We start from the raw sequence: 27,348 nt of genomic DNA on the forward strand, positions 1-27,348 counted from the left end.
AGACATAGGTAAAATAAAGACTTCAATAATCTATGGACTTAGGCAAGGAAAAATATAATTCTTAAATGTTACAAGGATTATTGACTTTTAAATTGGTAAATAAGTTTTAGTGTGCAAAGTCAAATAGTTGGATTCCAAACTTTTCTGAATTAGTTGGGAGTCATTTCCATGGTGGTTGATGGGTGAAATGCTTGGCTTCAAAACCGATGGGCCTCTGGTTGGAATTTCATTGAAGACTGGGAATTAGAATTTTAGGATCCTCTTATTCCACCCAACTCTATTGGGTACATGACATTATTTGGGAAACAAAATTAGTTGTTCGTTGTGCTGACATATGACACAATTGTTAGCCAAAGAAACAGAAGACCTTTACATCACCTGTTTTATAGAATGCAAGGTCTGAAAAGAACTAAATAAGTGAAAATATTAGCAAAAACATTTTGGTTATTGATTTATAATTGGTTAACAAAATCAGAATGCCTTTATGCAGTGGCGTAGCTAGAGTATATGATGCCTGGTGCGGTACCTCATCTTGATGCCCCCCCCCCCCCAAAAAAAAACAACAAAAAAAAACAACTAACTAATTACTTACATTGCAAAACCTTACTTTTTTTGTTCAAAATAATATGTATTCATTAATCAAATATTGTTATTTAAAAAAAATCACTTTTACATAAATATACTACAAATGAATTGTACATGCTTTCTTGCTGGCAAAAGTATCAATAATTTTATCGAAATCATTTTTTTCAATCAGCTCTTGTTCAATGGACAAAATGGCCAAATTAGTGAGTCGTAAATTTGTCATCGTTGATCGCAAGTAATTCTTGATCAGTTTAAGTTTGGAAAAACTTCTCTCGCATGTATCGACGCTTACCGCAATAATAAAAAAATATGTGAATCATGATGACGATATTCGGGACTGAATCATCTAGCTGATATTTTTTTATAAAATTCAAGAGCTCAACAGGTCCGTGTTTTGGAAGTTCGGAGGCTTCTGATGAAACTGTGACAAACCGTTGAAGCCTCTTTCACTCCAGCAGAAATTCATTTTTATCAATGTCGCTAGGAGTACTATCGAGATTGATTTCGACCTGAGGATTTAATAGCTGGGAAGGCGACAAAAATTCATATCTATCTGCTACATCATGAAGTTGCTCGAATCGGGTGATTATTTCTTGAACAATCCTGTCCAAGGTAGAATAAATTTCCCTTCGTATCTCTTCTTTGTGTGTAAGTACAGAGTAGTCACTTTTCTCACCAGGCATCTTTTTCTTATGGCCAATACGTTTTTGAGGTTCTGTACTGACTCTCAGATCTGAACACACGCTTTCGGCAAAGGTAATGCTGGCTTCAGCGATGTCCTCTCGATTACTACTTAAAAATGTCTCTAATGTTTTTAGTTTGAGTGATCAGTCTTGAATAGACAATCCTTGTTTTTGAAGGTAGAATTGCGCATCATTAATTTCAGTTAATACAGGAGCCCAAAATCCAAGATAGGTTAATTAAAAGACTGAATAGCAACTAATAATCCACCTGCTTCAGATCTAGTCGATGAATATTCATCTCTGCTAGTTAATGTCTCCAGAGTTTCTATAATTTTAGAAAATTTATCCCTAACCATCTTGACGGCTTCTCCTCTGCCGCTCCAGCGGGTCTCAACTAGACGTTTAAGGTTAGTTCAGGTTATTTTGATGAGGATATCCCAGCGGTGTGTTGAAGTTGAGAAAAAGGAGTGTGAACGGTCCAGTGTACCAAAAAAATGACAAGGCCTAAAGTTTAATAACATTCTTTTCTTTGGTGGGAAAGGTTGAGATGGTTATGTTCTTAGTTATATTTGATTCATTGTTGATACATTACAATACTCTGATGAATTACAAGTTATCTGTATTCAGTGCTTTATGTTTTTGCATTTTATGATTTTACATTGCAAATTTTGAAATGTGCTAGTATATTTTATTCTTTTTGACTGTTGTTTAATTAGGACTGTATTGTTTACACTGTCTGATGGTTCAGCTTCTTCAGTATGAATTTTTGAGGAGTGTACTAAAGACATGCTTGTTTGCTGTCCTTTAGTCTCTAGAACCTTCGGTATTGAAGTAGTTTCTTCTTTTTCATCATTCAGGATGTCGGCCTCATCATTTCTTTCTGGATTCAATGATAACCGTCTCATCTTGCTTTGTTGCTTTTAATTGTTCAGTTAATTCATACCCAATAACAGCTCGCCTATAGTCGGTGGACTCTGTGAAATATTTAGAAATGAAGTCAACTATCTCAAGATTGGATGAAGAAGTTACATATTTAGAAAATACAAAAGCTAACCTGGAAATGGAGAGGGATAGCATCTTTTCCAGTATGATGGAGGAGCGAGAAAAGTTTCATAACGAATGTTCAGTACTGACATCTTCAATCTTAGAATTACAGACCACAGTAACAAACTCTGAAGGCAAGAACAATGTCTTGAATAAAACTGTACTAGAACTGCAATCTAAAAATGCTCATTTAGAAAATGATATGAATATCATTTCTTCCCAGCTAGATGCTGAGAGAGTCAAGTCAGCAAAAAAGAATTTTGAGCTTAAGTCGACCATATCTGCATTGCAAGAAGAATCTCAGGCAGAAAAAGACCAATTGAAAATGACCATATCTGCATTTCAAGAAGAATTTCAGGCAGAGAAAGACCAATTGAAAATGACCATATCTGCATTGCAAGAAGAATTTCAGATAGAGAAAGACCAGTTGAAAGCTACCATATCAGAATTACAGAACGACACCATAGAATTAAAAGAGAAATTAGATTACACTAAGCAAGAGTGTCAAACTGTTTTGTCTCAACTGCATAAAGAAAGGGAGTCTCTAAACTCATACAAATTAGAAAACTCACAGATGAAATCAACTATTTTGAATAAAGAGAAAGAAGTAGCAGATTTGAAAGCTGAAATTAGAAATCTAGCTAATACTTTAGTGGAATCAGAATACATTAGAAACGACCTTGAGAAAGGCTTAGCTGATGAAAGGGAACAATTCAATGCTCCGTTTTGAACTCATCAGTAGCAGAACTGACGCAGAAGCTTGAGCACTGTGAGAATGAGAGAAGTAACTTGAATCAAACAATACAGGAGCTCAAGACTATGATTATCCATTTGGAAAAAGACAAGGAGGCTTTGTCATCACAGCTGGAAGAAAAGTAAGTCCATAATTATTGTTTGATGTATATTTCTCTCCTGGTACACTATGTTTAAAAATTATTCTCAGTTAAAAGATTAAAGTAAAGGTTACCTGTTACTGTGGCTTACGGTTCACGAGGGTTTCAACTGGTCAGCATGACGACCTACCGCCTTACTTTTCCCTAACTAATGTCAGTTACCCATTAGCGCTGGGTGAACTCAAAGTGCCCAAAGATCCCAAAATTAAAAATCCAAGTCTTCACAGGATTCAAACCCAGGACCCCTAGTTCAGAAGCCAAGCACTGTACCGCTCAGCTACAGCGCTTCAGTTAAAAGATGTTAACATTTTATCTTTAAAAAGACATTTTTTATTTAAAATTACTTTTGTATAGCGCATTTTTTATGCTATAGCAGGCTCCGTGCTCTCTGGCTCAAACACTTGTGGACTTAGTGTGTGGTATGTGTATGTTGGTGGGGGGGGGGGGTATCTGGGAGAAGATTTTGCCTCATTGTAAGAGAGGTATCTGGTATATTTCTGTGCCCACATGATAGGTAGCTAAAGTGCCATTCATCCACGTCCCAACAAAGTGAAAATTTTGTATTGTTTTAATTACCTGTTTCTCTTAGGGCTCTGTTGTTTGTTGTGGTGGTGATATTAGATGTTGTAAATTAAAAGTTGCATCGTTAAAAGAAAATTCCTGATTAATCATATCCTAAACCTATAACAGTTTGTCTACTAAATGGAATGAATGACTTGCACTTGAAAAAAAAATGTTTACAAAAATTGTTTTACATTTTATCACCAGCTGGAAACTGATTAACAAAATAGAGCCTTTCAGAGAAGTCTTGGATAATTTTCAAATGGAAAAAAAATTCTTGTTGGGTTTGTAGCATTTATGTTTGTATTTTTTCTTTTTAATAATTACACAGCAATTAGCAAATTTCTTAGTTATTAATTAGAATTGAGCATTTTTTGTTTGTTAATAATATGTTTTACAACAAAGAATCTATTACAAATCTAATAGATGAGCATATTTCAGTGCAACATGTAACAATACTTACTTGTGTCATTAAGATTAGTCTTTAAAAAATATATTTAGATATCTACTAGAAAAACAACTGAAAAGTGATATTTATTTATTTTTTTTTAATCATCAGAAAGAGACAAATATACAAGTGAGCAAATGGAAAGATTGATCAAAGAAGCCATTAAAAACATGGGTCATCAAAACCATTGCCAGAAAGTCAAATATGTGGAGACTGAAAAAGGTAAATTTAGCTTTGCAGGAGGTTCATTTTCACTTTGTAAAATAGCGGTTATGTAAACATTCATCATTCGCTCTTCTTCCCTCCCCCATTTCACAACTGCCATAATAGTCTCTCAACATGTTTTTGCTCTATTACAAATCTTGTCCAATTTTCTTTTGCAATGCTGTGTTCTATTTATAATTAAATATGCTTTAGATTGCTCCGGTGATTGCTACTACACAATGTGACTCTTCCAAAATGACGCAGACACCTGGCGAACCAAGAATTCCTTTTAAAGGTAAACAAAGCAAGCTTTTTGCATAATAGATACAAAAACTACATTTAGTTTTTTTTTAAATCTAATTCAAGCATAGGATCCTGAGAAATAATAAGGCAATGACATGAATCACAAAAATCAAGACTTTTTCTTTATTGCGTACAGTATGGCTGACAAACATAACTGCGTGTATGTTCCACATTGGGGCCCAAAATTCCACATTTTCAACCTGAGTGTTCCACATTCTGGGTCTTGGGGGTTGGCATGTCTGTGCAATCAAATAAAAAAAAAGTTTTTTTTTCAGATCAAATTCTAATTTGCTTTGTTATCTATAATTACAGGGAAAAAAATGCTCTCTGAATCTGAGTGCATGTGCCCAGTATACATTAGCTTACTCATCCTACCTGTAACGTTCCCCTGCAATCACTCACTGTGTTTACAATGTTACAAGGAAACAGTGGAAAAAGCCAACCTCTCATGTCCAGTCTGCAGGAAGCGCATTTCAGTTTGGGCCAGAAAAGCTGCCAAGGAAAATAAATTGATAAACATGGAAAAGTGGAAAGACATCAAAGAGACCTTCCCTGAAAAAGTGAGGCGCAGGCTGGAAGCCAGTGAAGAAAGCAACAGTGAAGATGAGGAAGATGATTTTGAAGCCCGTAAGTTGAAATACATGAAATTAATGTTTTTTGGATTATTTTTCTAGGTATCAAAAATAGTAATAAAATCCCATCAAGGATGTTTGAGAAATATAGAACATAAAGATAAAATCACCTTCAGTAATCCTTCAGTCTTTTTAGGGCATCCATGAACTGTTGGTCAATTCTCTCCATTACTTTCTTTTGCCAGAATAAGCAGCTTTTCCATAGACAGGGCTGTACAGTTCATAATGTTGTCCCCCATTGCATCTTTTATCTGCCTCTCCTTCTTTTTCCTGGAACTGTTCCCTGCAGAAAAAGTTTTGCAAGCCCTTTAAATAGATGTACAGTCTTAGCCAGCGTTTTTTTTTTTCGACAATGATCAGAAAAATATCATTACTGTGATTCTAACCACCTTTAGAATGAAACAGACCAGACTAAAGGTAGATTCATGCAAAGACAATGGCTTTAACCTTGAGTAATGATAAAAAAATATTGAAAAGCTCCCATTTGTTTCAGAGCTGAACAAAATTATTGAAAAGCTCCCATTTTGTTTCAGAGGAAAGAAGACAAATTTCCTGTCCTGGAGAAATCAGACAAGAATATGAAGCTGCTATCCAGCAGGTGAAATATGAATAAACTTTATAATTCCTAGAAATGGAAACAAATTTTAAGTTTTAATTGTCATTCTTTTAGAGTAAACATGGTAGTTACGGTGACATTTTTTTTTTATAGTGCATCTTTATTCATATTATTCCTTCATCATGTTGTATAAGTGTTTCTCTCTGGTTCTTAGGTTTTATATATAGCATTCTCAATGTGCTGTGGTCCAATCTCTTTTGTGGACCAGTGGGGAGAGAGGGTATCTGGGAGGTTTCGGTGCTTCTCAGCTGCATCCCACAAAATTCCCATACTGGTGTTGTTAGGTGATTCTCTTGTTTCATCTGACAGGGTGACTTGGCATATATTTGAATCACCTTCAATGCTTAATTACTATTAGTTGATAGTAGTAATGGGGGAGTGACTGGCATAATTAAGTGGTCTCAATTAATTCAGTTGTGGCTAATTATAACTTAGAAACAAAAAGAAAGAAAATCTAGATCAAAAATGATATAGTCCAGGGGTTCTCAACCTGTGGGTGGCGACCCCCTTGGGGGTCGATTGACGATTTGCCAGGGGTCGCCTAAGACCATCGAAAATAAGGATTGTTATTGTCTATTCTTCTATTGCTGTATGTGTGTGTGTGTGCGGGGGTCATGGAAGAGTGGGGGATTGTAAAAAGGGGTCGCCGAGCATAAAAGGTTGAGAACCGCTGATATAGTCGATCTGGTTGTGGTATTCTCCGTTCGGACTGTGCCATGTGGTTATACATGATTTTTTGTGGCATCCTAGTTTGTTAGCCTGTAAGAGATTGTTGTATTTCGCAAATTCTAAAAGTCGTTGACCTCGTTCATTCGTTGAGAGGTTACTGTATCTTCCACAAGTGCCTTTCCAGGTTTGGTAGGAGTCACTTCCTACTTTGGCATTCCGGTCTCCTTGTACAACAAGGATGTCCTTTTTCAGGACTTTATTGACCACTTCCCATAATAGCTCATAAAACTCTTCTACTGCCTCATCCTCATATGTTGATGTAGGAGTGTATGCTTGAATGATGGTGATATTGAAGGGTGATGCCTTTAAACTTATGGAAATGAGTCGACTAGATATAGGGTACCAGTTCTCAACGCAATTGCTGTAGTTACTATGTACAAGAAATCCTACTCCTTGTTGGTGGACATCTTGTAGTCCACTGTAGTCCAGTTTTTGGCCCTCTTCTGTGGTTGTTTCCCCTATGTTTTTCCAGTGCATTTCAGAGAGTCCTATGATGTTGAAATGAATTAGGTTAACTTCATGTGTGGGCTCTTCAACTTTTCCTTCCTCTATTAGTGATCTCACATTCCATGTTCCTATGGTGATTTTATTCCTGGTATTTATTTTATTTTTGCACGGACCAGTAATACACTTCTCACCTCCGTCCTGGTCTGTGACTGTAGACGCGGCCCTTGGTAACCCAGGCTACGGCCGAGCTGGTATGGATTTATTTACTGTCATTATCTCATTTGGTGTAACGAGGGCTAAATACTTGCATGGCGGCGCCCATCCCTCTCTATGCTTGACCACAACTGAGTACCTCTAATTTGGTGGTTCGCCTTGGTCCTGAACATGTGGCTGTTGTAGTCCATCCTGGGACTCTTCCTCCCTGGCTGGTGACCTTAGTCTAGAAGGCCTTTCGCCCAGTGGTGCCATGTTATCACCACCCCCTCACATGGTTTAGTCCGCCAGCTGAAGCGGTTTTCCAGGGCATGGCGCTTGGAGCCACATGTGTGAGATTTAGGGGTCGGAAGGGGACCAGTGAGGCCATCCACCTAATAGTGCAGCATACCGGAGGTACTACCCCTTTCCAGTACCCCCTTTGCCCCTTTTTAGACTTATTTGTTTCAAAACTTGATTAACAAGAACATCTGGATATTGATTATAATACTTTAATAATGTTGATCAAGCATCAACTGTTACTGTCACGCAGACCAGATCTTTCTTTACAGCCCCTTTCTCTCTTTAAATAACTAAATATATGTAGATCTAGATTTATTTTTTAACTGAACTGTAGCTCTGTTCCATCTGCAAAATAACCACAACAGATACCAAAATCAATGAAATTCAATGACCAAAACAAAAATTTTACCCTAACAACTGTCCTACACAAAAAGACACTTCCAATGCTGGCTGGTGCAAAAGTAACTATTAATTATACCATTTCTCTGCCAATTCCTCCAAAAAACAACATGTTGTGTTAAATGGTTAAAAAAATATATTATTTGCATTGAGCCCGATCTACTTCTCTGTGGCTATACATTACTGCTATAGCACTCTGTCTTTATAGCATCAGTTGTGCCAAGGCTTTGTTGAGTGTTTTCTTATATCAATAAACTCAAAAACAAAATTCTTGTTCCTTTATGGACGTAGGTAGAACTTCACTGGAATTGAATCTCTTTTATATGAAAATGTTTATTATTCAATAGATTCAGCAAAAAAAGGACGAACAGGCAAAGAAAGAGGAGGAGGCCAGTAAAGTACTGTTTGAAGCTCTGCAACAGGAAGAATTTTTCTCAGAGAAAGTGGAAATAGAAGAGAAAGCACTGATGCTTGAAAAGGTCAATAAATATTGTAATAAATAAAAACTTAATAATGTAAAAATAATTTGAATTTATTGATTTTGATTGTTTCTAATTCTGTTGAAGTGTCTTTCATATTTTTATTAATCAATGCTTTCATGTTTTTTAAAATGGAATTATGTTTCTTGTTTCAGAAAAAGTCTAAAAAAAATAGCCTCTTTCTGAATCCAGTTGTCAGATTAAAGAAGTGTTTAGAAGCAGAGGATATAGTGTTGAGTTGGAGAGCTAACAACTGTCAGCCTAACACTGAAACTTTCCATGACTCTTCACAACTCACAGAAAACAGATCAGCTATACCTGCTGGCAATAGTTCAGAAAAGACTGATGACCTTAGGTTTGTAACAAAATTACAAGAATTTTTTGACTTAATGGATAAAAAAAGAATTGTGGTGGATAGGTCAAAAGGATCCAGAAATGAATATACATTGCGTAGAAAGCATAAATGTGATGAGTGACTGTTACATTGTGTTGTTGATTGTTATATGTTGGGTTGAGTTGTTTTTTTTATGTTTTAGTAATGTTTTTGTTGTTGGCTACTTTCTTTTTGATACTGTCACATGACCCATAACAGTCTGACCTTTTGCACTTACCTATACTATTGAATGACATCGTCATACAAAATAACAATTTAAAAGAAAGAATAATTATAAGTTATGTTCTTTATCAGCCTCTAGGCATCAATTTATTGTTTACGTCCAGAATGTACAGAATGCTGTGTAAACATATGATGTTATTCTAAACATAGACTTATTGTTCTTGAGTTGTTGATTCCAAGTGCTTCCTATTCTATCTAGATCACATGTTTTTGAATTATATTGGTCTATATATATATAAATATACATTACAATTTATTGATGATTCTATTTATCCATCATTTGAAACCTTTCATTTACTTTTTTTTACTGCTAATTATCAAACAAAATGTCTAGATTACATGTATGATCTTTGCATAGTCTATGCCAAACATTTACCCTGTATTGTCATGTTATATTTGATATTTTCATGTATTAACTTACTGCCAAAGCCTTAAAGAGAAATACATTCATTAATCTCTGAAGGTAAATTTAGCATTATTTGCTAAAACTTTGCAAAAAAAACAACACTATTTGAAAATTATTTGAAAATGTCTAATTTTTTTTTTTTAAACTTTAGCAAGCATTGTTTATTAGAATACTATCAGACTTAATCAAAATACATTTTCTTAAACTAAATTGAACTAAAACTTTGACAGCACATTGATTAAAATGTAACAGACTTTGTTTTTGTCATGCCTTGTAATAAAAGCCTTAATGACAAATGCCATTTGTAATTGAATCCAGTCTGTATTATATAAACACAGAGAACAAAAACCTGAGGATTGTATGGAGATAGTTTAATAGTTTGTACAAAATATAGCATCACTACATTATGTGCTCACCAAGAGAATTATGGGATAGAAAGATAGTAACATCAGAAACAACATACTCTAGTGGCTATTGTCACTCAACTATGTACATACTCTAATGGATACTTGCCTTGATCAATATACAACTGACTTCAGTGGATCCTATCAATTTACTGTGTGGGAGACCAAAGTTCAACAACTATAATTAAGATGTTAAAACAATACATTCTAAACACAATCACTAGTTAGATGTGAAGGCACTGAACTATGTATTTCAAAACTTGAGCTATTCTGTGCATGCAGTGTCTTCTGTTTTCTTGTCCCATGAAAAACCAAAAGGTCACTCAACACTATTTGATCACATCACTATCCTAATTTTTAACAGCAGTTAGTTGCATAAATAGTTCTGTACATATATATATATATTATAAATATAAATTGTAACAAACCAACTTATAGTGACACCCATCCCATGTAGCTATTATCTAGACATGAGTGTAACAGTGCTAGACAGCAGTGTATTCTAGAGGAACTACTGGGCACAGCCTAGCAATCATTTCTACACAACGTTTGGAAAAGGGGGGAGGGAGTACAACATATGTTTCTAAAAATGGGATTATGAGTACAGGCAGGCTACACAATAACAAATAAATATGGCCGATGCAATAATGTCAACTTCTAAATGACAGATACAAGAATGCCATTTTCCGAACAATAATATTAATACATTATTTATACTTAAACATGTGTCTAGTGTTTTTGACTGAGTATTAAGAATAATCATAGATGTGTTGGTTAGCTAGAGACAGAAAAGACACATTGCATTGTGTTGGCCAGCTAGAGACATACAGACAAGACACATTACGTAGTGCTGGCTAGCTAGAGACACACAGACAAGACAATACGTTGTGCTGGCTAGCTAGAGACACACAGACAAGACACATTACGTAGTGTTGGCTAGCTAGAGACACACAGACAAGACACATTAGGTTGTGCTGGCTAGCTAGAGACACACAGACAAGACATTACGTAGTGTTGGCCAGCTAGAGACACACAGACAAGACACATTACGTTGTGCTGGCTAGCTAGAGACACACAGACAAGACACATTAGGTTGTGCTGGCTAGCTAGAGACACAGACAAGACACATCACATAGTACTGGCTAGCTAGAGACACACAGACAAGACATTACGTAGTGCTGGCTAGCTAGAGACACACAGACAAGACACATTACGTAGTGTTGGCTAGCTAGAGACACACAGACAAGACACATTACGTTGTGCTGGCTAGCTAGAGACACAGACAAGACATTACGTAGTGTTGGCCAGCTAGAGACACACAGACAAGACACATTACGTTGTGCTGGCTAGCTAGAGACACACACAGACAAGACACATTACGTATTGTTGGTTAGCTAGAGACACACAGACAAGACACATTACGTTGTGCTGGCTAGCTAGAGACACAGACAAGACACATCACGTACACAGAGACACAGACAAGACACATCACGTAGTGCTGGCTAGCTAGAGACACACAGACAAGACATTACGTAGTGCTGGCTAGCTAGAGACACACAGACAAGACATTACGTAGTGCTGGCTAGCTAGAGACACACAGACAAGACACATTATGTAGTGCTGGCTAGCTAGAGACACACAGACAAGACATTACGTAGTGCTGGCTAGCTAGAGACACACAGACAAGACATTACGTAGTGCTGGCTAGCTAGAGACACAGACAAGACTTATTACGTAGTGTTGGCTAGCTATCTAGAGACACACACAAACAAGACACATTACGTTTGGTTGGATGTTTAGAACTTCAACAGATAGGCAAGAGACACAACCACTCCACCAATATACACAAAAATGGTCTGATGCAGTCAACTTGAATCTAGATTGATATATACCGCAGTCAACTTAAATCTAGGTTGATATATACTGCAGTCAACTAGGTCAAACATATATCAATGTAGATTAATATAAAATTAATAGTAACTCACAGGAAACACATATCCTAAACAAAATAGGGGTGAGGAGGTATTTGAATACAATGTGTTTTTTTTTAGTAACAACATAACCAATAGACAGAATGAAGTTCCCAGTAAATATTTTGACCAGCAAAACTTTTACTGTCAGCATAATGGAAACCAATCAAGATGAACAATAAAAGAATGACCAATTCTATGACAAGCATCATATATATAAATGTAACTCACACAGAAACTAGTTAGATTTATACCCTTCATAACAATACAGATATGTTTGTAAAATGTTTTACATGTTTCGGATGTTCCTTCAGAGTTGAAGATAATTACTTCCTAGTCCAAACCTCCCGCAGGACGACGGGGGATGAGAGCGGGCACGGTTTGACCCATGGACCATCGATAAATCTGAACGACAGTCCAGCGTGCAAACCGCACGACCAGGCAGATATGAAGATACTGACCATAGAAAAAGGTTGAAAATAAAAAGTGAAATGAAATCTATAAACAAATACCTAAACTAACTTTTCAAACATTTTACATGTTTTTTCAATACCATACAATTGGTCACAACTATACACACAGACTTAGTATTAACATCACAATCTCTGAATGTTTAATAGGCTTTGATTCACTCAGACATAAAGCATCCATTCACTCAAACATCATAAAGCCTTCATTCACTCAAACATTAACTATTCATTCACTCAAACATAAAGCTTTCACTTTGAAAAAAACAAGATAAAATTACTAATTTTTTTTTTAAATTATGAGAGAAATGATCAACTATTCATTAATTCCTTAGCCAATGTTCCAGAGCTGTTATCAACAAATTATTGTGCATTGGTTAAACTGATTCCCCCCCCCCCCCCCCGCAACCATACATTATTACTTAAAAATTAATTAATTAAAAGTTGTTCATTTCTACAAGTAAGATTGTCCCAGACTTGGGTTACAAAAGTCGGGCCTTAACATTCAATTTTAATTAGTATCATAATTATGACAAAATTATGACAATAAAGATAGGGTCTCATAAATATGGAACTTTGACTAAACCAAACAGCCAAACACCTTGGTACAATAACTAACTATTGCTTTTATTACGGCAACAAGAAGGTTTAGTTTAGGACATCACTGGCCTATATGCAAATTTTCTCAAACAAAAACTAGCGTTCACACTGGTGATGACTGCACTCTAGAATTGACCAACACTATTAGTGACCAGCACAGCAATGAGTGACCAACATACAAGTATGCTGACACAGAAATTAGTGTCCCTTTTCATTTGTTTCCAAGAGATGAAGTTTTAAAGGGAAAATGGGAAATAGTTATTCGGCTGAAGAGCAAATAGTTTACAAAGGCATATGCTCACATTAAATTCGCGGAAGACAAGTAGGTACCGGTGCTCGGATTAGTAGATCTAAAGTATTTTAGTGCCCACTCGTGACGTCACACAGAAATTTCGTGAAAATCTGACCGTTTTGCATGCGCAGAAAAATTATGTCAGAAAAACATCAATTACTAAGTTTACCTTACCTTTACCTATCTCTTGGACTGTTGGGGCACCAGACAAGACTTGTCGACCGTCTTTCTCCATTTCTCCCTTTCTTTTGCCTTGTTTAGAACCTCTCTCTCAATGGCAGGCGCGTCCATTCTTTTATGTTATCCTTCCATCGCTTTCTCTGTCTGCCTCTTCTTCTTTTCCTGGTACTGTTCCCCGAAGAAAGATCTTTGCGAGCCCCGTAGATCTTGTAATATGGCCATTTTTAAGCTTTCGTCTTTTTACAATAGTTAGCAGGTCATCATGGGCTCCGATCGCTGCAGTAAACTTGTCTCTGATCTCTTGGTTTGTAACGCAGTCTTTAAATGTGATGCCTAGGATCCTTCTGTAGTATCTCAATTCTATTTGCTAGGATCCTCCTCTCTAGCTCTGCATTTTTATACGCTTGCGAGTTGTGGACTTTGAATTACTAAGTTATTCTTGCAAATTAAAAAAAAATATATATATATATTCATTTTATGTAAATCAAAATCATATTATATCAAAAATTGTCAAAACCATCGGACTTTCACTTTAATAAATTTTGGCAGGTATAGACATTCAAAGTGAACTGGATAGATGTTGCTTATAAGCTAGAGTAAATAATTCATCATGAAGATTTCTGAAAATAAAAAGCTGCTGTATTGCAGGTGATCCTGGGAAGATTATCAGACAAGTTCTGAAATCAGAATTAATGTTCCATGATTTGAAAGTCTTTGTTTTACTTGGGTTAATAGTTCTGATGGAGGTGGGGTGGCTGAGTAGAAAAAGCACAACTTGGCTTCTAAACAAGGGTCCCGAGTTCAAACCCTGGTTAAGACTGGGATTTTTATTTTGAGGATATTTGGTTGAGCAGAAAAAGCACTTGGCTTTCAAACCAAGTCCCGGGTTCAAATCCTGGGATTTTTTATTTCAGAAACTGGCGCTTCTGAGTCCACCCAGCTTTAATTGGTGTAGTGTGCGTGTGAAGTTTTCTTGTTTAAATGTTAAGTTTTTAGGTATAGGAAATGGTTTGTATTGGGCATGTTTTGATTTGTTCATTCATTTACTATCGCATGTTTTTCGGAAGTCTATTTTGCTTTTATCTATATTTCTTTACCACTCCGTGCACGCAAAAGTGTGAGTTATTAAGAACCTTAAGTCGTGTAGTAAAAAGCTAAATAGGCCTACATTTTCTCCAAGATTTATTTTTTCCAAATCTCTTCCATGCGAACACATTGACACTGGAAAATTATCTCCCCATTTGTTTTTTTTTATATCTTCTTTGTCTTATAGGAGAAAGGGAAAATAAGATAAATGTTTTATAAATGTTTTATAAATGTATCTTGTACCTTCTCACGCGAGATTTTTTTGCGGAATCTGATACAATCCACAAGCATCGAGACGAAGGTTTTATCAAACAGATTCGTAACAACAAAATAATTAAAAGTACTCCCTTTTACAACTTCTAGAGCGATTATTTTCCTCCAAATAATTAATGAATGTTAGATTAAAAAACACTGAAACATTTTTTACCCCTTGCTGTTGACGCTCGTTGACTTGTAGCACCTAACTGCTGGTAGACATCTATAGGCGTATTATATCTTGACTAATACAACTTTAAATAACTTCCTTTCGTGAACGAAACAAAATAAAACTTTTATTAAAATATTGACAAAATCTAGTTGATGTGAGATTTAAAAAACCTTTCAGTCTCAGGTTCTGGAGTCGTCTGTCCTAATTAAGACTGCTGACGACAACGCCACCTACGTTGCATCATTCGCACGCTAACATCTCCCCATCTTCACCATAAATAAACACACACACACACACAATCCATAACAACCCTTACACCCCCCCCCCCCCCCCCGAGAAAGAATCCTCTTGGACCGTTGGGCCATCATGCAAGGTTTGTCGACCGTCTTTCTCATTCCACTTTTTTTTTTTTGCCTTAGATAGAACCTCTTTCAATAGATGGCCCGTCCATTCTTTTATGTTTCTAGAGTTAATGTCTATGATTATTTATATTCAATTTTCGTGGAACGAATTCAGGTCAAATTATCTCTAGTTACCAAGCGTATATCAACTCATTCTTGTCTGTCTGTCCGTCACGTAAAAAGATTGTACACGTTATTTCTCCTACACACCCATTCTCGGATCAAGTTAAAACTTGGCACAATTATTCATTGGCATAGACAAAGCATGAATCAATAATAAAAAACAATTAATAAATTAATTAATGCTAATTAATTATTTTGCTTGATACCAACAAGGAAAGCTGAGCCTTCAGTATTCATAGATATGGATCAATATGTAGGGTTTTGTCCTCTTAGATAATTGTACACTTTTTTTTCTCACACACCCATTCTCAGCCTTAAACAATTCATTCTTTATTTTTTAACTGGTTCACAGACTAGTGGTTCACAGACTTGTGGTTCGCAGACTAGTGGCTCAAGACTAGTGGTTCGCAGACTAGTGGTTCACAGACTAGTGGTTCACGGCTAGTGGTTCACAGACTAGTGGTTCACAGACTAGTGGTTCACATACTAGTGGTTCACAGGTTAGTGGTTCACAGACTAGTGGTTCACAGACTAGTGGTTCACATACTAGTGGTTCACATACTAGTGGTTCACATACTAGTGGTTCACAGACTAGTGGTTCACGACTAGTGGTTCGCAGACTAGTGGTTCACAACTATTGGTTCACTAGTGGTTCACAGACTAGTGGTTCACGACTAGTGGTTCGCAGACTAGTGGTTCACTAGTGGTTCGCAGACTAGTGGTTCGCAGACTAATGGTTCACGACTAGTGGTTCACAGACTAGTGGTTCACGACTAGTGGTTCACGACTAGTGGTTCACAGACTAGTGGTTCATGACTAGTCGTTCACAGACTAGTGGTTCACGACTAGTGGTTCACAGACTAGTGGTTCACTTGATAGTGGTTCACGACTAGTGGTTCACAGACTATTGGTTCACAACTAGTGGTTCACTGGATAGTGTTAATATTTTCGTCTCCAGTCCACATATATCGCAGGTTAAGGTGACATTCGTTCTGGTGGTAGAGGAGCCAGCCATTTCTCGTTTGGCACGCTTTTCTTTCAGAGCTGAGACCCATGTTCTTATGTTCCCTGTACATCGCTTTCTTGGTCCCCATCTCTCTCCAAGAAGTGCTGTCTAGGACTAAGTCTTCCCAGTGGTCAGTATCAATGTCCACTGCTTTTAGGTTGCCTTGGACGTCATCCACAGATCTGAGATGGACATGTATGATAAAAAAAAACAATTATTGTACTGCGTATGTGTGTGCATGTGTGTACTGTACAAATTATACATGATTTGATGATAGTGTGTGTTGTTGCCTGTTGTTGACTTATAGCACCAATCAGCTGGCAAACAACTAAACCGCTATAGGCGTAATGTATCTAAACAAATAAAACTTCAAATAACTTGAATAACTTCATTTTGTGAACAAAACTAGATAGAACTTTAATTTTAATATAGACAAAATCAAGTTAATATGAAACCAAATACATGGAGTAGACTTTAGTAAGAATATTTCTTAACATGATCTAATTCACTACAATTACACAACCTTTCAGTCTCATGTTCTGGAGTCGTCTCCCCTAACTAAAACTATATAACGAGAGCGCCTATTTAGTTGATGTAAATCAGATGACGTTAATTTAGGTGATGTTATTTAGGTAGCGTTAATTAGGTGATGTTTATAAGGTAATGTTAATTAGGTAATGTTAATTAGGTGTTAATTAGATAACGTTAATTAGGGGAGGTTTTCCTTGTCTGTATTTGCCAAATACGAGCTATAAATCTACAAATAGAAAACAAAACCTGTATAAATACTCAGAAAGACACAGATATAAAGGTACATTTCTTATTCCATATGCTGAGATATATATATATACAAATGCTCCATCTTTCCTAGTGCTATTTGAGCATGGTATCAGTGGCACAAAGGGGTTCAATGAACCCGGGACCACGATAATCAGGGGACACAGTCTGTGACGTAGCAACACTAGCTCAACGGGGTTTATTTCACTTGAGCCCATGACGGATGACAAAAAGGGGCCACATGAGATTTAGGAGATGATATTGTTACGTCTCTCTCCTACTATCCAGGCTCTCTTCAAACTGCACCACACGACACAACGAACTTAAAGAACCTCACAACTCAGGGCTCCAAAGTATCAGCCAGTTTAATTTCAAATACATTACAAATACTGTACAGTTGGCAACAACATTACAATAACTGTCCAAAACCTAGCCTTGCTCCACCTGACTTCACACACCGTCTGTTTCTAACTTCGCCTCGTCTGGTCACAGTGCGAGGTAACGTGAAGTCACGTGATTCTGACACACTCGCTCTTATATAGTGTCTCTACTGGCCTTCTAGAATCGGATGGAACGTTCTTGACCACTCAGAATGATCACAATCGCCGAGACTTGCGTGCGTAATATTTACACACAGGTAGTTGCCGAACTGGCGTGTACTGTCATTGGTCACAGTTGACCGCTCGTCCTGCGCTGGACTGGGGCGATTTGGGTAGGCTAAGAACACACACAGCACTACCCCCATCTGTGTCACCACCAGGTTTACAACAATATCAAAGTGAAAAAAAAACTCTTTTGTAAGAACCGATTAAAAAGTGGAATCTACAAAGCTTCCTCAAAATGTTCTTAACTTTCTACCCAAAACGTTATATTCGTTTTAAAACATTAATCAGTGTGTTTAAGCTAAAGTCAGCGTACTAGCGACTTAAATTACTTCATTGTAAGAAACTGCTCTCAACCAGGTTAATTGTAGTGGTGGCTAGCTCTGACCGTGCATTTGAGGTAACAATAGTTGCTTGATCATTCCACTCTGTTTCTTCTTCTGTATATTTTATAAAACCATGAATAGTATTCAAGGAATGGGGCGGGGGCAGGGCCCTATGCGAAACGGATTGAGCGGGGCCCAGTCTGTGTAGGGATAAGAATAATAAGGGAAAATTATGATTATTGGTTAAATATGCATGAGTAAATGCATGACGCGTTGGACGTAATCATCTTCTTTTTAAAGTAACGTCTGTAATATATAAGATATAAGATTATGATCTAGAATTAGCGCGGGGCCTAAGAAAGTGCAGGGCCCACTGCTGAGGCATAGGTTGCAATGGCCTCACACCGGCCCTGGTTGGGGCAGGGGAAGAGTTTGGTTAAGAAAATATTTATGTGTTGTAGAGAAAGAGAAAATGGAAATGGGAAGAGGGTTGACAATAACATTTTAGTCTATAGGGATAGTCCTGATGGTCAGGAATCAAAATTGTGACATACTTGCTAATTATTCAATTTTCTGAAAGCTCAATTTGTTTCTTTTTTCTATAACTATAACATAGTTAATTATAGGTATTTTGTATTGACACTCTACTAAATTCTGAGATCTAAACTGACTTCTTTCTGCTGTGTTTATTAAAAAACAAACTTTTGCACTTAGAGGGCCATAAGAGACATTTGTATATAATGTTCTGCTTATTGTCCAGTGCACAATTGTAAGCGCAATTAACGATATGTTAAAAATGTTGGAAAGTTAGCAGCAAGATCTACATAAAGCAGATAAACAACTGTAGAAGATCTATAATGAAATAAATAATTAGAGAATGACTTTTTGAGTGTAAGATAAAAGGGGCTGCTAAAGTAGCAGAACTTTTAATTGTTGATGCAGTTTTTTCCCTCTACACCAGGGGTTCTCAACCTGTGGGTCTCGACCCCCTTGGGGGTCGATTGACCATTTGCCAGGGATCGCTTAACACCATTGAAACTATGGATTGTTATTGCCTACTCTTCTATTGCTGTATGTGTGTGTCGGGGGGGGGGGGGGGGGGAAGGGTCGCGGCAGAGTGGGATTGTAAAAAGGGGTCGCCGAGCTTAAAAGGTTGAGAACCGCTGCTCTACACGATTGCGGAAAGTTAAGAAGCTATTTGATGAACCTACTACTAATGACCAAGAAGAGAATACTCAAAAAAAGAAGACTTTCAAATTCAACGCATTTTACGGTACTATTAATGTCATTGTTTCTCAGTAACATGACGAATTTCATGGGCATACAAAAAGTGGTCGAAATGTTTTAGTATTTGAAGCCCATTTCATTTCAAGTACTAACAGCAAAGAGTTGGAGGACGTCAACATTCTTCTAGTCTTATCTCTGACTCAGATGATATTTTTCTATGAATATTGTTCAGAGATAAAGTACAGTTCCCCCTATTAGATCATACGGTCTATAGGGAAGATGATGTTATAAGTCATCAGTTTCTTTGGCCAACGGTTAACGAGCAGGGTGTCATGTGGCCAGCACAAAGACCAAGCTCCTTTACTGTCCCCAACTGAAGTCAGGTATTCATTAGAGGGTGTACTCAGGGGTGCCCTAATAGTCCCGAACTCAAATCCCAGTCATTACCGGGATTCGAACCCAGGACCCCAGATTTGGAAGCCAAGCCGCTTAACCATTCAGCCGCCGCGCCCATATTGTTCACAGATACAACCCATCCAAAGAAGCCTTTAATGACATCTGTGTGTTGAGCACCTTGCTGTACGGAAGTGAAACATGGTCAACCTACTCATGGCAGGAAAAAAAGCTGAATGTCTTCCACCTCCGATGCCTAAGGCGGATCTTTAAAATAAGGTGGCAAGATAAGATTACCAATGAGGAAGTGCTACAAAGAGCAGGGTGCCAGGACATCCGCTCTGTTATCAGCAGCAGACGCCTTGGCTGGCTTGGCCACATTCGTAGAATGCCAGTAGGTGGACTTCCACAGGACATCCTGTATGGCGATCTAATAGAAGGCCGCTGGTTGCCCACTTTTACGTTATACTGATATATGCAAACGCAACATGAAGCTCTTCAAAATCGACACTGGCAACTGGGAAGGGTCACGGATTGCAGATGTCATACACAACAGAAGCAGAAAGAAGGGTGAAAATGCAACGGCGACTGGTGATTATATATGCCCAACCTGCAATCGCAGCTGTGTATCAAGGATTTAGTCACACAAGAAGTTGCAAAGGGAAAAGATCGTCTCTCAAGACGTAAAATGCCACAGAGATAATACCTTATGATTTGTTAATTCATTGCTACATTAATTGGTATCTTCAAACCATCACTTAATTTCAGACCAACATTTCAATGCAACATGGACAGTAAATAAATCCCCATACCATCACTTTATTATATTTAAACCTTTGCTGATTTATTTTGACTCAAATATTAAAATCCATTCCAAAATAAAAATGAGCTTATTAGTAGACTCAGTTACTAAATTTTGTCGAGAAGAAAATACATTTAATTATTCCATTTTTTTTCTCTTGATACAATTTTGAGATCATGAAACAAGCTTTTTAAGAAAACACAGACCATGTGCATGTTACCAGCAGACAGAATCTACCCACTGGCACTAAGATGTAGAACTAAATAGGAGATATGTTAAACACTATCAAATATTATATTTACACACCAACAAAAAATAAAACACTATTAATCTTTCCATAAAATATGAAGCTCTGATAAGTAATTATAGAAAAAAAAATCAAACAAGTGTGACATAACTAAGCAGGACATCAGAGGGTGACTTTTACAAAGTTAAGAAAAGTGTCAAAAGCTACAAATCACTTAATGTCGTTAATTTCAACAGTTATAATAAGCATGCATATACTGGATGTCAAGTGCTCCACTATCACTGTAGGATACTAATTTGAGCCAAGCATGTATACATATACTGGATGTCAAATGCTCCATTATCACTATAGGATACTGATTTGAACCAAGCATGCATTCACTGGATGTCAAGTGCTGGGCATCACTGTAGGATATAGATTTAAACAGATTTATCAAGCTTGCATACACTGGATGTCAAGTATTCTGCATCACTGTAGGATACTTACTGGAACCAAATATGCATATACCGGACGTCTTGTGCTCCACATCAGTGCATCAATACTGAACAACACGCTTATTTTGGATGTCAAGAGCTCTGCTCTGCATGACTGAAGGATATTCATTTGAACAGATTCAGTAAACATACACAGGATGTCAAGTGCTCTACTAAAGGATATTGATTTGATCAGATTCAGTAAGAATGCACTGAATGTCATGTGCCCCACATCACTGTAAAATACTGATTTGGACCATGCATTTACTGGACTCAAGTACTCCACATCATTGCAGGATACTGATTTGAACAAACTCAATAAAGCATGCAATGGTTGTCAAATGCTCTACTGTAGGATACTGATTTGAAAAGATTCAGGAAGAATGCACTGGTTGTCAAGTGCTCTACTGTAGGATACTGATTTGAACAGATTCAGTAAGCATGGACTGGTTATCAAGTGCTCTACTGTAGGATTCTGATTGAACAGATTCAGGAAGCATGCACTGGTTGTCAAGTGCTCTACAGTAGGATATTGATTTGAACAGATTCAATAAGCATGCACTGGTTGTCAAGTGCTCTACTGTAGGATACTGATTTGAACAGATGCAGGAAGCATGCACTGGTTGTCAAGTGCTCTACTGTAGGATACTGATTTGAACAGATGCAGGAAGCATGCACTGGTTATCAAGTGCTCTACTGTAGGATACTGATTTGAACAGATTCAGTAAGCATGGACTGGTTGTCAAGTGCTCTACAGTAGGATATTGATTTGAACAGATGCAGGAAGCATGGACTGGTTGTCAAGTGCTCTACTGTAGGATACTGATTTAAACAGATGCAGGAAGCATGCACTGGTTGTCAAGTGCTCTACTGTAGGATATTGATTTGAACAGATTCAATAAGCATGCACTGGTTGTCAAGTGCTCTACTGTAGGATACTGATTTAAACAGATGCAGGAAGCATTCACTGGTTGTCAAGTGCTCTACTGTAGGATACTGATTTGAACAGATGCAGGAAGCATGCACTGGTTGTCAAGTGCTCTACTGTAGGATACTGATTTAAACAGATGCAGGAAGCATGCACTGGTTATCAAGTGCTCTACTGTAGGATATTGATTTAAACAGATGCAGGAAGCATGCACTGGTTGTCAAGTGCTCTACTGTAGGATACTGATTTGAACAGATGCAGGAAGCATGGACTGGTTGTCAAGTGCTCTACTGTAGGATACTGATTTGAACAGATGCAGGAAGAATGCATGTACTACCTTTTTTGGGCTCCAACTGTAATTTCTTTTCCCAGGTAAATAAAGGAATTTGATTTCAATGATGCTTAAAGAATCTCTTAAGCTTAACATCCCATTTCAGTGTTTGTTCTCTTATTCAATTGACATCTGATAAAAATAAACAGAGTAACTAAAAGATTTTGGACCTAACAATTAAAATTTAAAAAACATTAAAATATTTATGGACATTGTTTTTAAGCAAAGGTTGTTTTAAAGGTAATTTTTAATACAACAGACCATTTTTGATGACTATTACAACAAGCTGTCTTAAATTTACCTTGAGTTCTTCAATTTGTCTCTGTAATGTATTTGGGTCAGGTGATGGTTGTTTCATCAACGCCAACTGGTGTTCTGCTTGTGGAAGCCAGCTATTGATAGACTGGAAAGAGGTTTTGAATTATTTTATTTTGTAAAAACATCTTAAAATAAAAAAATGTTTCTCACATTGTTAAACATAAATTTGTAATATCTTTTGTTACATTTTCCTTTTATTTTTTTCTCATTGTTTTGTATCAATACTTAGGAATTCTTTGATGAAGAACAAAAAAAAGTGAAAAAAAAATTAAGAAAAACAAAAAATAAGAAAACAAAAAAAAAAATTCAGAAATAAAAAGAAAAAAAATTTTAGGAAAAGAAACAATTGGAGAAAAAAAAAAACTTGTCTAGATTCAGTCAATTACTAGATGCATTTGTTACAGTTGATTTAGTACAATTAGATAAAAAAAATGGATCAGGTGTCAGTGCACTTTAATTGATAGTTGATTGAAAATTGGCGAAAGCAAAAAAAAAAAAAAAAAAATAAATTAAAAGCTATAACTTACACAAGACAAGCTAGAACCACAGTAATTAAAAACAACAATGGAACTCTAATGACTGAAGAAGCAGATGTGCTGAGAAGGTGGACAGAACACTGCTAAGATCTGTATAACTTTAAGATAAATTTCTAACTATAGTCTAATTAACAAAGCAAACAGGGAATACAGAGACCTTGGTGAAGCTCCAATATCAGAGTCAGAAGTAGAGTTAAAGGTGGCTAGTCATCTGGAATGATAACATACTATCAGAACACAATGGCTCACATATGAAAATATGGAAAATATGGGATGAAGAAACATGGTAGAAAGAATGGACCAAATCTTTAATTATTCCACTGCCCTAGAAAGGAAATTGAGACAATGATAAAATTATAGAGCACTAAGTCTGATCAGTCATCCGAACAAGATAAAACTAAGAATAATTTTCAACAGACTTAAGATAAGAAGATAAGAAGAGGCACTGTTGAACAAAATTTAACATCAGACTGTTATATGAACACTCAAAGAAACTGATACACAACATGTGGCAAGTGATGAGTTCAACATAGATAAAAACATTATTGAAGTTTTATACCAAAATGCAAATAAAGTCTTACACCAAAATGAAAATACCTCAATTGGAGAAAGTTTTAAGACATCCATAGGAGTGCAGCTCTTTTAAACATATTTCTGAAGCATATTATGATGGATTCACTCTTAGCTTGACCATAAACAGGCGGCCTATTTCTTATCTTATGTTTGCAGATGATATAGACCTCAATGGAAAAAATGCAGAGCAGTTACAAGATCTTACTTCAAAACTGGATGCTGCAGCTAGAGCAGTTGGCAAGGAAATCAGTGCAGAAAAAAAGCAAACTTACTAGATTGTGGTGGAGAAAGCATAAGGTGTTGTAAGCAGTTGAATGGCCAAACATTAGAAGAAGTTGATTTTTTTTAATACCTAGGGTCAAACATATTAAGAGTTAGAAGTTTAAAAAAAATAGAGATAAAAACCCAAATAAGCTTGGCATCCTTTATTTATATAAGGTAACTGTTGAAAATCTGGAACAGTAACATCAGTTTCCAAGTAAAATTAGAACTGTATTCTTAGATAGTGGTCTTTGTGTACTTATAAGGTTGTGAAAGTTGGATGCTGAAGATGAAATAAGAATTCAAGCCTTTGAGAGTAAATGCTACAGAAAAATGCTGCATATCAGATACCAGGAAAAGAAGACAAACGAGTTTGCACTTTTACAAGTCAACACTTTGGCTGGCAGAAAAGAAAAACTCCTCAATACTGTGAAAAGATGAAAGCTGAACTGGTTCTGTCATATTGTAAGACAATGATCACTATTAAAAATCATTCATGCCAAGAACAGCTGCTGACAGGGAAAAGTGGAGGGATTTAGATATGTGATCTGTCACTGCATCTCTACGATGTAATCAAGGGACAGATGATGTTGATGTGATGATATATTCCACAACAGAAATTTTATTTATGTACATTTCTATATTTAAATAAGTAATCAGATAGGACAATGTTTCGCAGAATGAAATATGAAATCTAAAAGTACTCTGAAAATACCCACAATATTAGAGATATGCAAACTCCAGTATTTAGTTTTCCTAAGTATTTTTTTTTGTTGAATGTTTGCTTTGAGTAAGCATACAAACTTCAATATTAGAGATATGCAAACTCCAGTATTTAGTTTTCCTAAGTATTTTTTTTTGTTGAATGTTTGCTTTGAGTAAGCATACAAACTTCAATATTAGAGATATGCAAACTCCAGTATTTAGTTTTCCTAAATTTTTTTTTTGTTGAATGTTTGCTTTGAGTAAGATACAAACTTTACAACTAAATAAAGTCATCGAATTTAGTGAAAGAAAAACTATGTTATTGTAATTTTTTTTATGGCTGAGAATTTAAAAAATAAAAAAAATAAAAAATGTTCTACAGAAAAGCTATAAACAAGCTTACTTACTTTGAACTGAAGAACATTACATTTACAGGATGAATAAACAAATATTTTTGTTTATTTCATGGGAAATGCTGATAATAGTTAAAGGTGCAAAGGCTTTTTTTTTTTAACCAAGAAAATGATTTTGCTCAAAGCCACAATCACAAATGTCAATATAAAATTTTTTAGGTGTGGCAATTGTAAATCTTAGATATTACTTTAATTACTTAATTAACTGGGACTAAACTAAACATTAATTAGATGAAGACAACACAAATCAGTTAGATACTAAATTGGATTTGTTAACTAAAACAAAAAGACCTTTAAAAAAATTGTCATCTCTAGCTAATTTGTATATACCTGAATCAACTGACTGTTTGAATGTTGTTGGAAAATCTTAACAAAGTAAAATAAAAAAAATACAACATACACTTACAGCCTGAGAAGTTTTAAAGTGATAGGATGCTAATATTGTACAGTGTCCTAACATGTTTCTAATGTCTTTAGTGACTATTTGTTTTTGGAAGTAGACTATGTGAAATGTGTTTACCGGATATCAACATATTGTAACTTGTAAACTAATGATGATAAAGCTCAAGTAATTTACTTATAAACTTTATTTCGGACAATTACAGACACAAATTTGGAGTAGCAGGAGCTTCAAAACTATTCATAATTCTTTAAAAAAATGTTGAAAGGAACATGATTAAATCTATTCCACAGGACATCTGTCAAACTAATGTACTTACATCAACTAGTTTCTTGAAATGATCAGCATGTTGGAATGCCCCCCTTAACTCATCACCTCGGTCACGTATCTTATCATTGACTTCATCAGTCATGTGACTAAGATCCTCCATCTGTTTCTGGATTTCAATGGCACCAGACTGACCACAAACATTGGAGAGGTCGTGACCTATTTGTCTACATTCTCCTACAAGCTCTCTGGCTTTCTCCAATTCCTTCTTAAATCCCTGTTAAATTAGAAGAGTTAATAAAATCTAAGACAATTCATTAAATCTCTTAATACAATGAAAAAGTGTAACATTTGATAGTTAGAGCATGGCTAACTGGAAGTTAATAGCTTATAGAAATGGAGATATTTCAAAACATATAAATTTATGAAATAAAAATAAAAAAACAAACAAATACATAAAGCTTAGCATATATAATACAAAATTATTTATAGTTTTACCAATTATATCTATTTCCAATTTTAAAACAAATTTCATACTTAACTTACAGCTAGTTCTGCTTGTTGTTCCTTAATAGCTTCAGGGTCAAGGCCAGGCAGTTCCTGGTTATACATACAGTCTTTAAGATCTCTTAGTCCCGACATCACATCCACTGACATGTCATAGAATCTCTCAGACAGTTTCAGAGCAGTTGTCAGATTGTCTCGAGCCTCCGCCATCAACCGTATATCTTTAGACATGTCACATATTTCCTTGTATTTGTGCCGCAGTTCTTCAGCTAGTGAAAAGTAAAGACAGTACCATGTGACTTAGTTTAACATATAGGTGATAAAGGGACTTAGTTTAACTTATAGGTGATAAAGGGACTTAGTTTAACTTATAGGTGATAAAGGGACCGTTTAACATGTAGGTGATAAAGGGACTTAGTTTAACTTATAGGTGATAAAGGGACTTAGTTTAACATGTAGGTGATAAAGTGACTTAGTTTAACTTATAGGTGATAAAGGGACAGTTTAACATATTGGTGATAAAGTGGCTTAGTTTAACATATATGAGATAAAGTGACAGTTTAACATATATGAGATAAAGTGACAGTTTAACATATAGGAGATAAAGTGACAGTTTAACCTATAGGTGATAAGTGATTCAATGTAAACTATGAAGGATGAAATGAAACAATACTACACAATTAAATCCATAACTTTTATATTTTGTATTACAATATTTGTGGACGGGAGTGTCTCTTCAAAGTAGGCTTCCACAGCCACATGAAAA

At 36.1% G+C, this 27,348-nt stretch overlaps 3 protein-coding genes across 10 annotated transcripts; 2 read left to right on the plus strand and 1 right to left on the minus strand.

Moving 5' to 3' along the window:
* Positions 1-1,511: 1,511 nt before the first annotated feature.
* Positions 1,512-4,436, plus strand: LOC129923371 (myosin heavy chain, cardiac muscle isoform-like). Its single transcript, XM_056013944.1, has 3 exons — positions 1,512-3,187; positions 3,974-4,050; positions 4,326-4,436. Exon 1 carries the CDS (start codon positions 2,260-2,262, stop codon positions 3,040-3,042), a length of 783 nt encoding a protein of 260 aa, XP_055869919.1. The 5' UTR covers positions 1,512-2,259; the 3' UTR covers positions 3,043-3,187; positions 3,974-4,050; positions 4,326-4,436.
* A 20-nt stretch (positions 4,437-4,456) lies between these two features.
* LOC129923370 (E3 ubiquitin-protein ligase rnf168-like) lies at positions 4,457-9,836 on the plus strand. Its single transcript, XM_056013943.1, has 5 exons — positions 4,457-4,713; positions 5,034-5,348; positions 5,887-5,951; positions 8,387-8,518; positions 8,674-9,836. Exons 1-5 carry the CDS (start codon positions 4,674-4,676, stop codon positions 8,992-8,994), a joined length of 873 nt encoding a protein of 290 aa, XP_055869918.1. The 5' UTR covers positions 4,457-4,673; the 3' UTR covers positions 8,995-9,836.
* On the minus strand, positions 4,813-26,768 carry LOC129923372 (dystrophin-like). Of its 8 annotated transcripts, none has more exons than XR_008775334.1 (6): positions 26,622-26,768; positions 26,128-26,352; positions 25,739-25,774; positions 22,904-23,005; positions 5,464-5,636; positions 4,813-4,960 (listed from the first exon to the last, which is right to left on the minus strand). XR_008775334.1 is itself a non-coding variant. In XM_056013947.1 (5 exons), the coding sequence occupies exons 1-5, from the start codon at positions 26,730-26,732 to the stop codon at positions 16,667-16,669; spliced, it is 486 nt and encodes a 161-aa protein (XP_055869922.1). In that variant the 5' UTR covers positions 26,733-26,768; the 3' UTR covers positions 16,351-16,666. The 8 variants fall into 8 exon arrangements, 4 of the variants coding, with proteins under 4 accessions (XP_055869922.1, XP_055869924.1, XP_055869921.1 ...); XR_008775335.1 differs by lacking the exons at positions 4,813-4,960; positions 5,464-5,636 and adding exons at positions 16,331-16,678; positions 21,357-22,734; XR_008775336.1 differs by lacking the exons at positions 4,813-4,960; positions 5,464-5,636 and adding exons at positions 16,350-16,678; positions 22,609-22,734.
* Positions 26,769-27,348: the final 580 nt, after the last annotated feature.

The sequence above is a fragment of the Biomphalaria glabrata genome, chromosome 16, assembly GCF_947242115.1.
Source record: "Biomphalaria glabrata chromosome 16, xgBioGlab47.1, whole genome shotgun sequence".
Lineage (NCBI taxonomy): Eukaryota > Metazoa > Mollusca > Gastropoda > Planorbidae > Biomphalaria > Biomphalaria glabrata.

Coding starts and splice junctions, on each gene's coding strand:
- LOC129923371 (XM_056013944.1), top strand. CDS start 2,260: ATGAAGTCAACTATCTCAAGATTGGATGAAGAAGTTACATATTTAGAA.
- LOC129923370 (XM_056013943.1), top strand. CDS start 4,674: ATGACGCAGACACCTGGCGAACCAAGAATTCCTTTTAAAG. Junction 4,714..5,033: donor ACCAAGAATTCCTTTTAAAG/GTAAACAAAGCA, acceptor CTATAATTACAG/GGAAAAAAATGCTCTCTGAA. Junction 5,349..5,886: donor GGAAGATGATTTTGAAGCCC/GTAAGTTGAAAT, acceptor ATTTTGTTTCAG/AGGAAAGAAGACAAATTTCC.
- LOC129923372 (XM_056013946.1), bottom strand. CDS start 26,732: ATGTCAGTGGATGTGATGTCGGGACTAAGAGATCTTAAAGACTGTATG. Junction 26,353..26,621: donor AACAACAAGCAGAACTAGCT/GTAAGTTAAGTA, acceptor CTAATTTAACAG/GGATTTAAGAAGGAATTGGA. Junction 25,775..26,127: donor ATTTCAAGAAACTAGTTGAT/GTAAGTACATTA, acceptor TACTTTGTTAAG/ATTTTCCAACAACATTCAAA.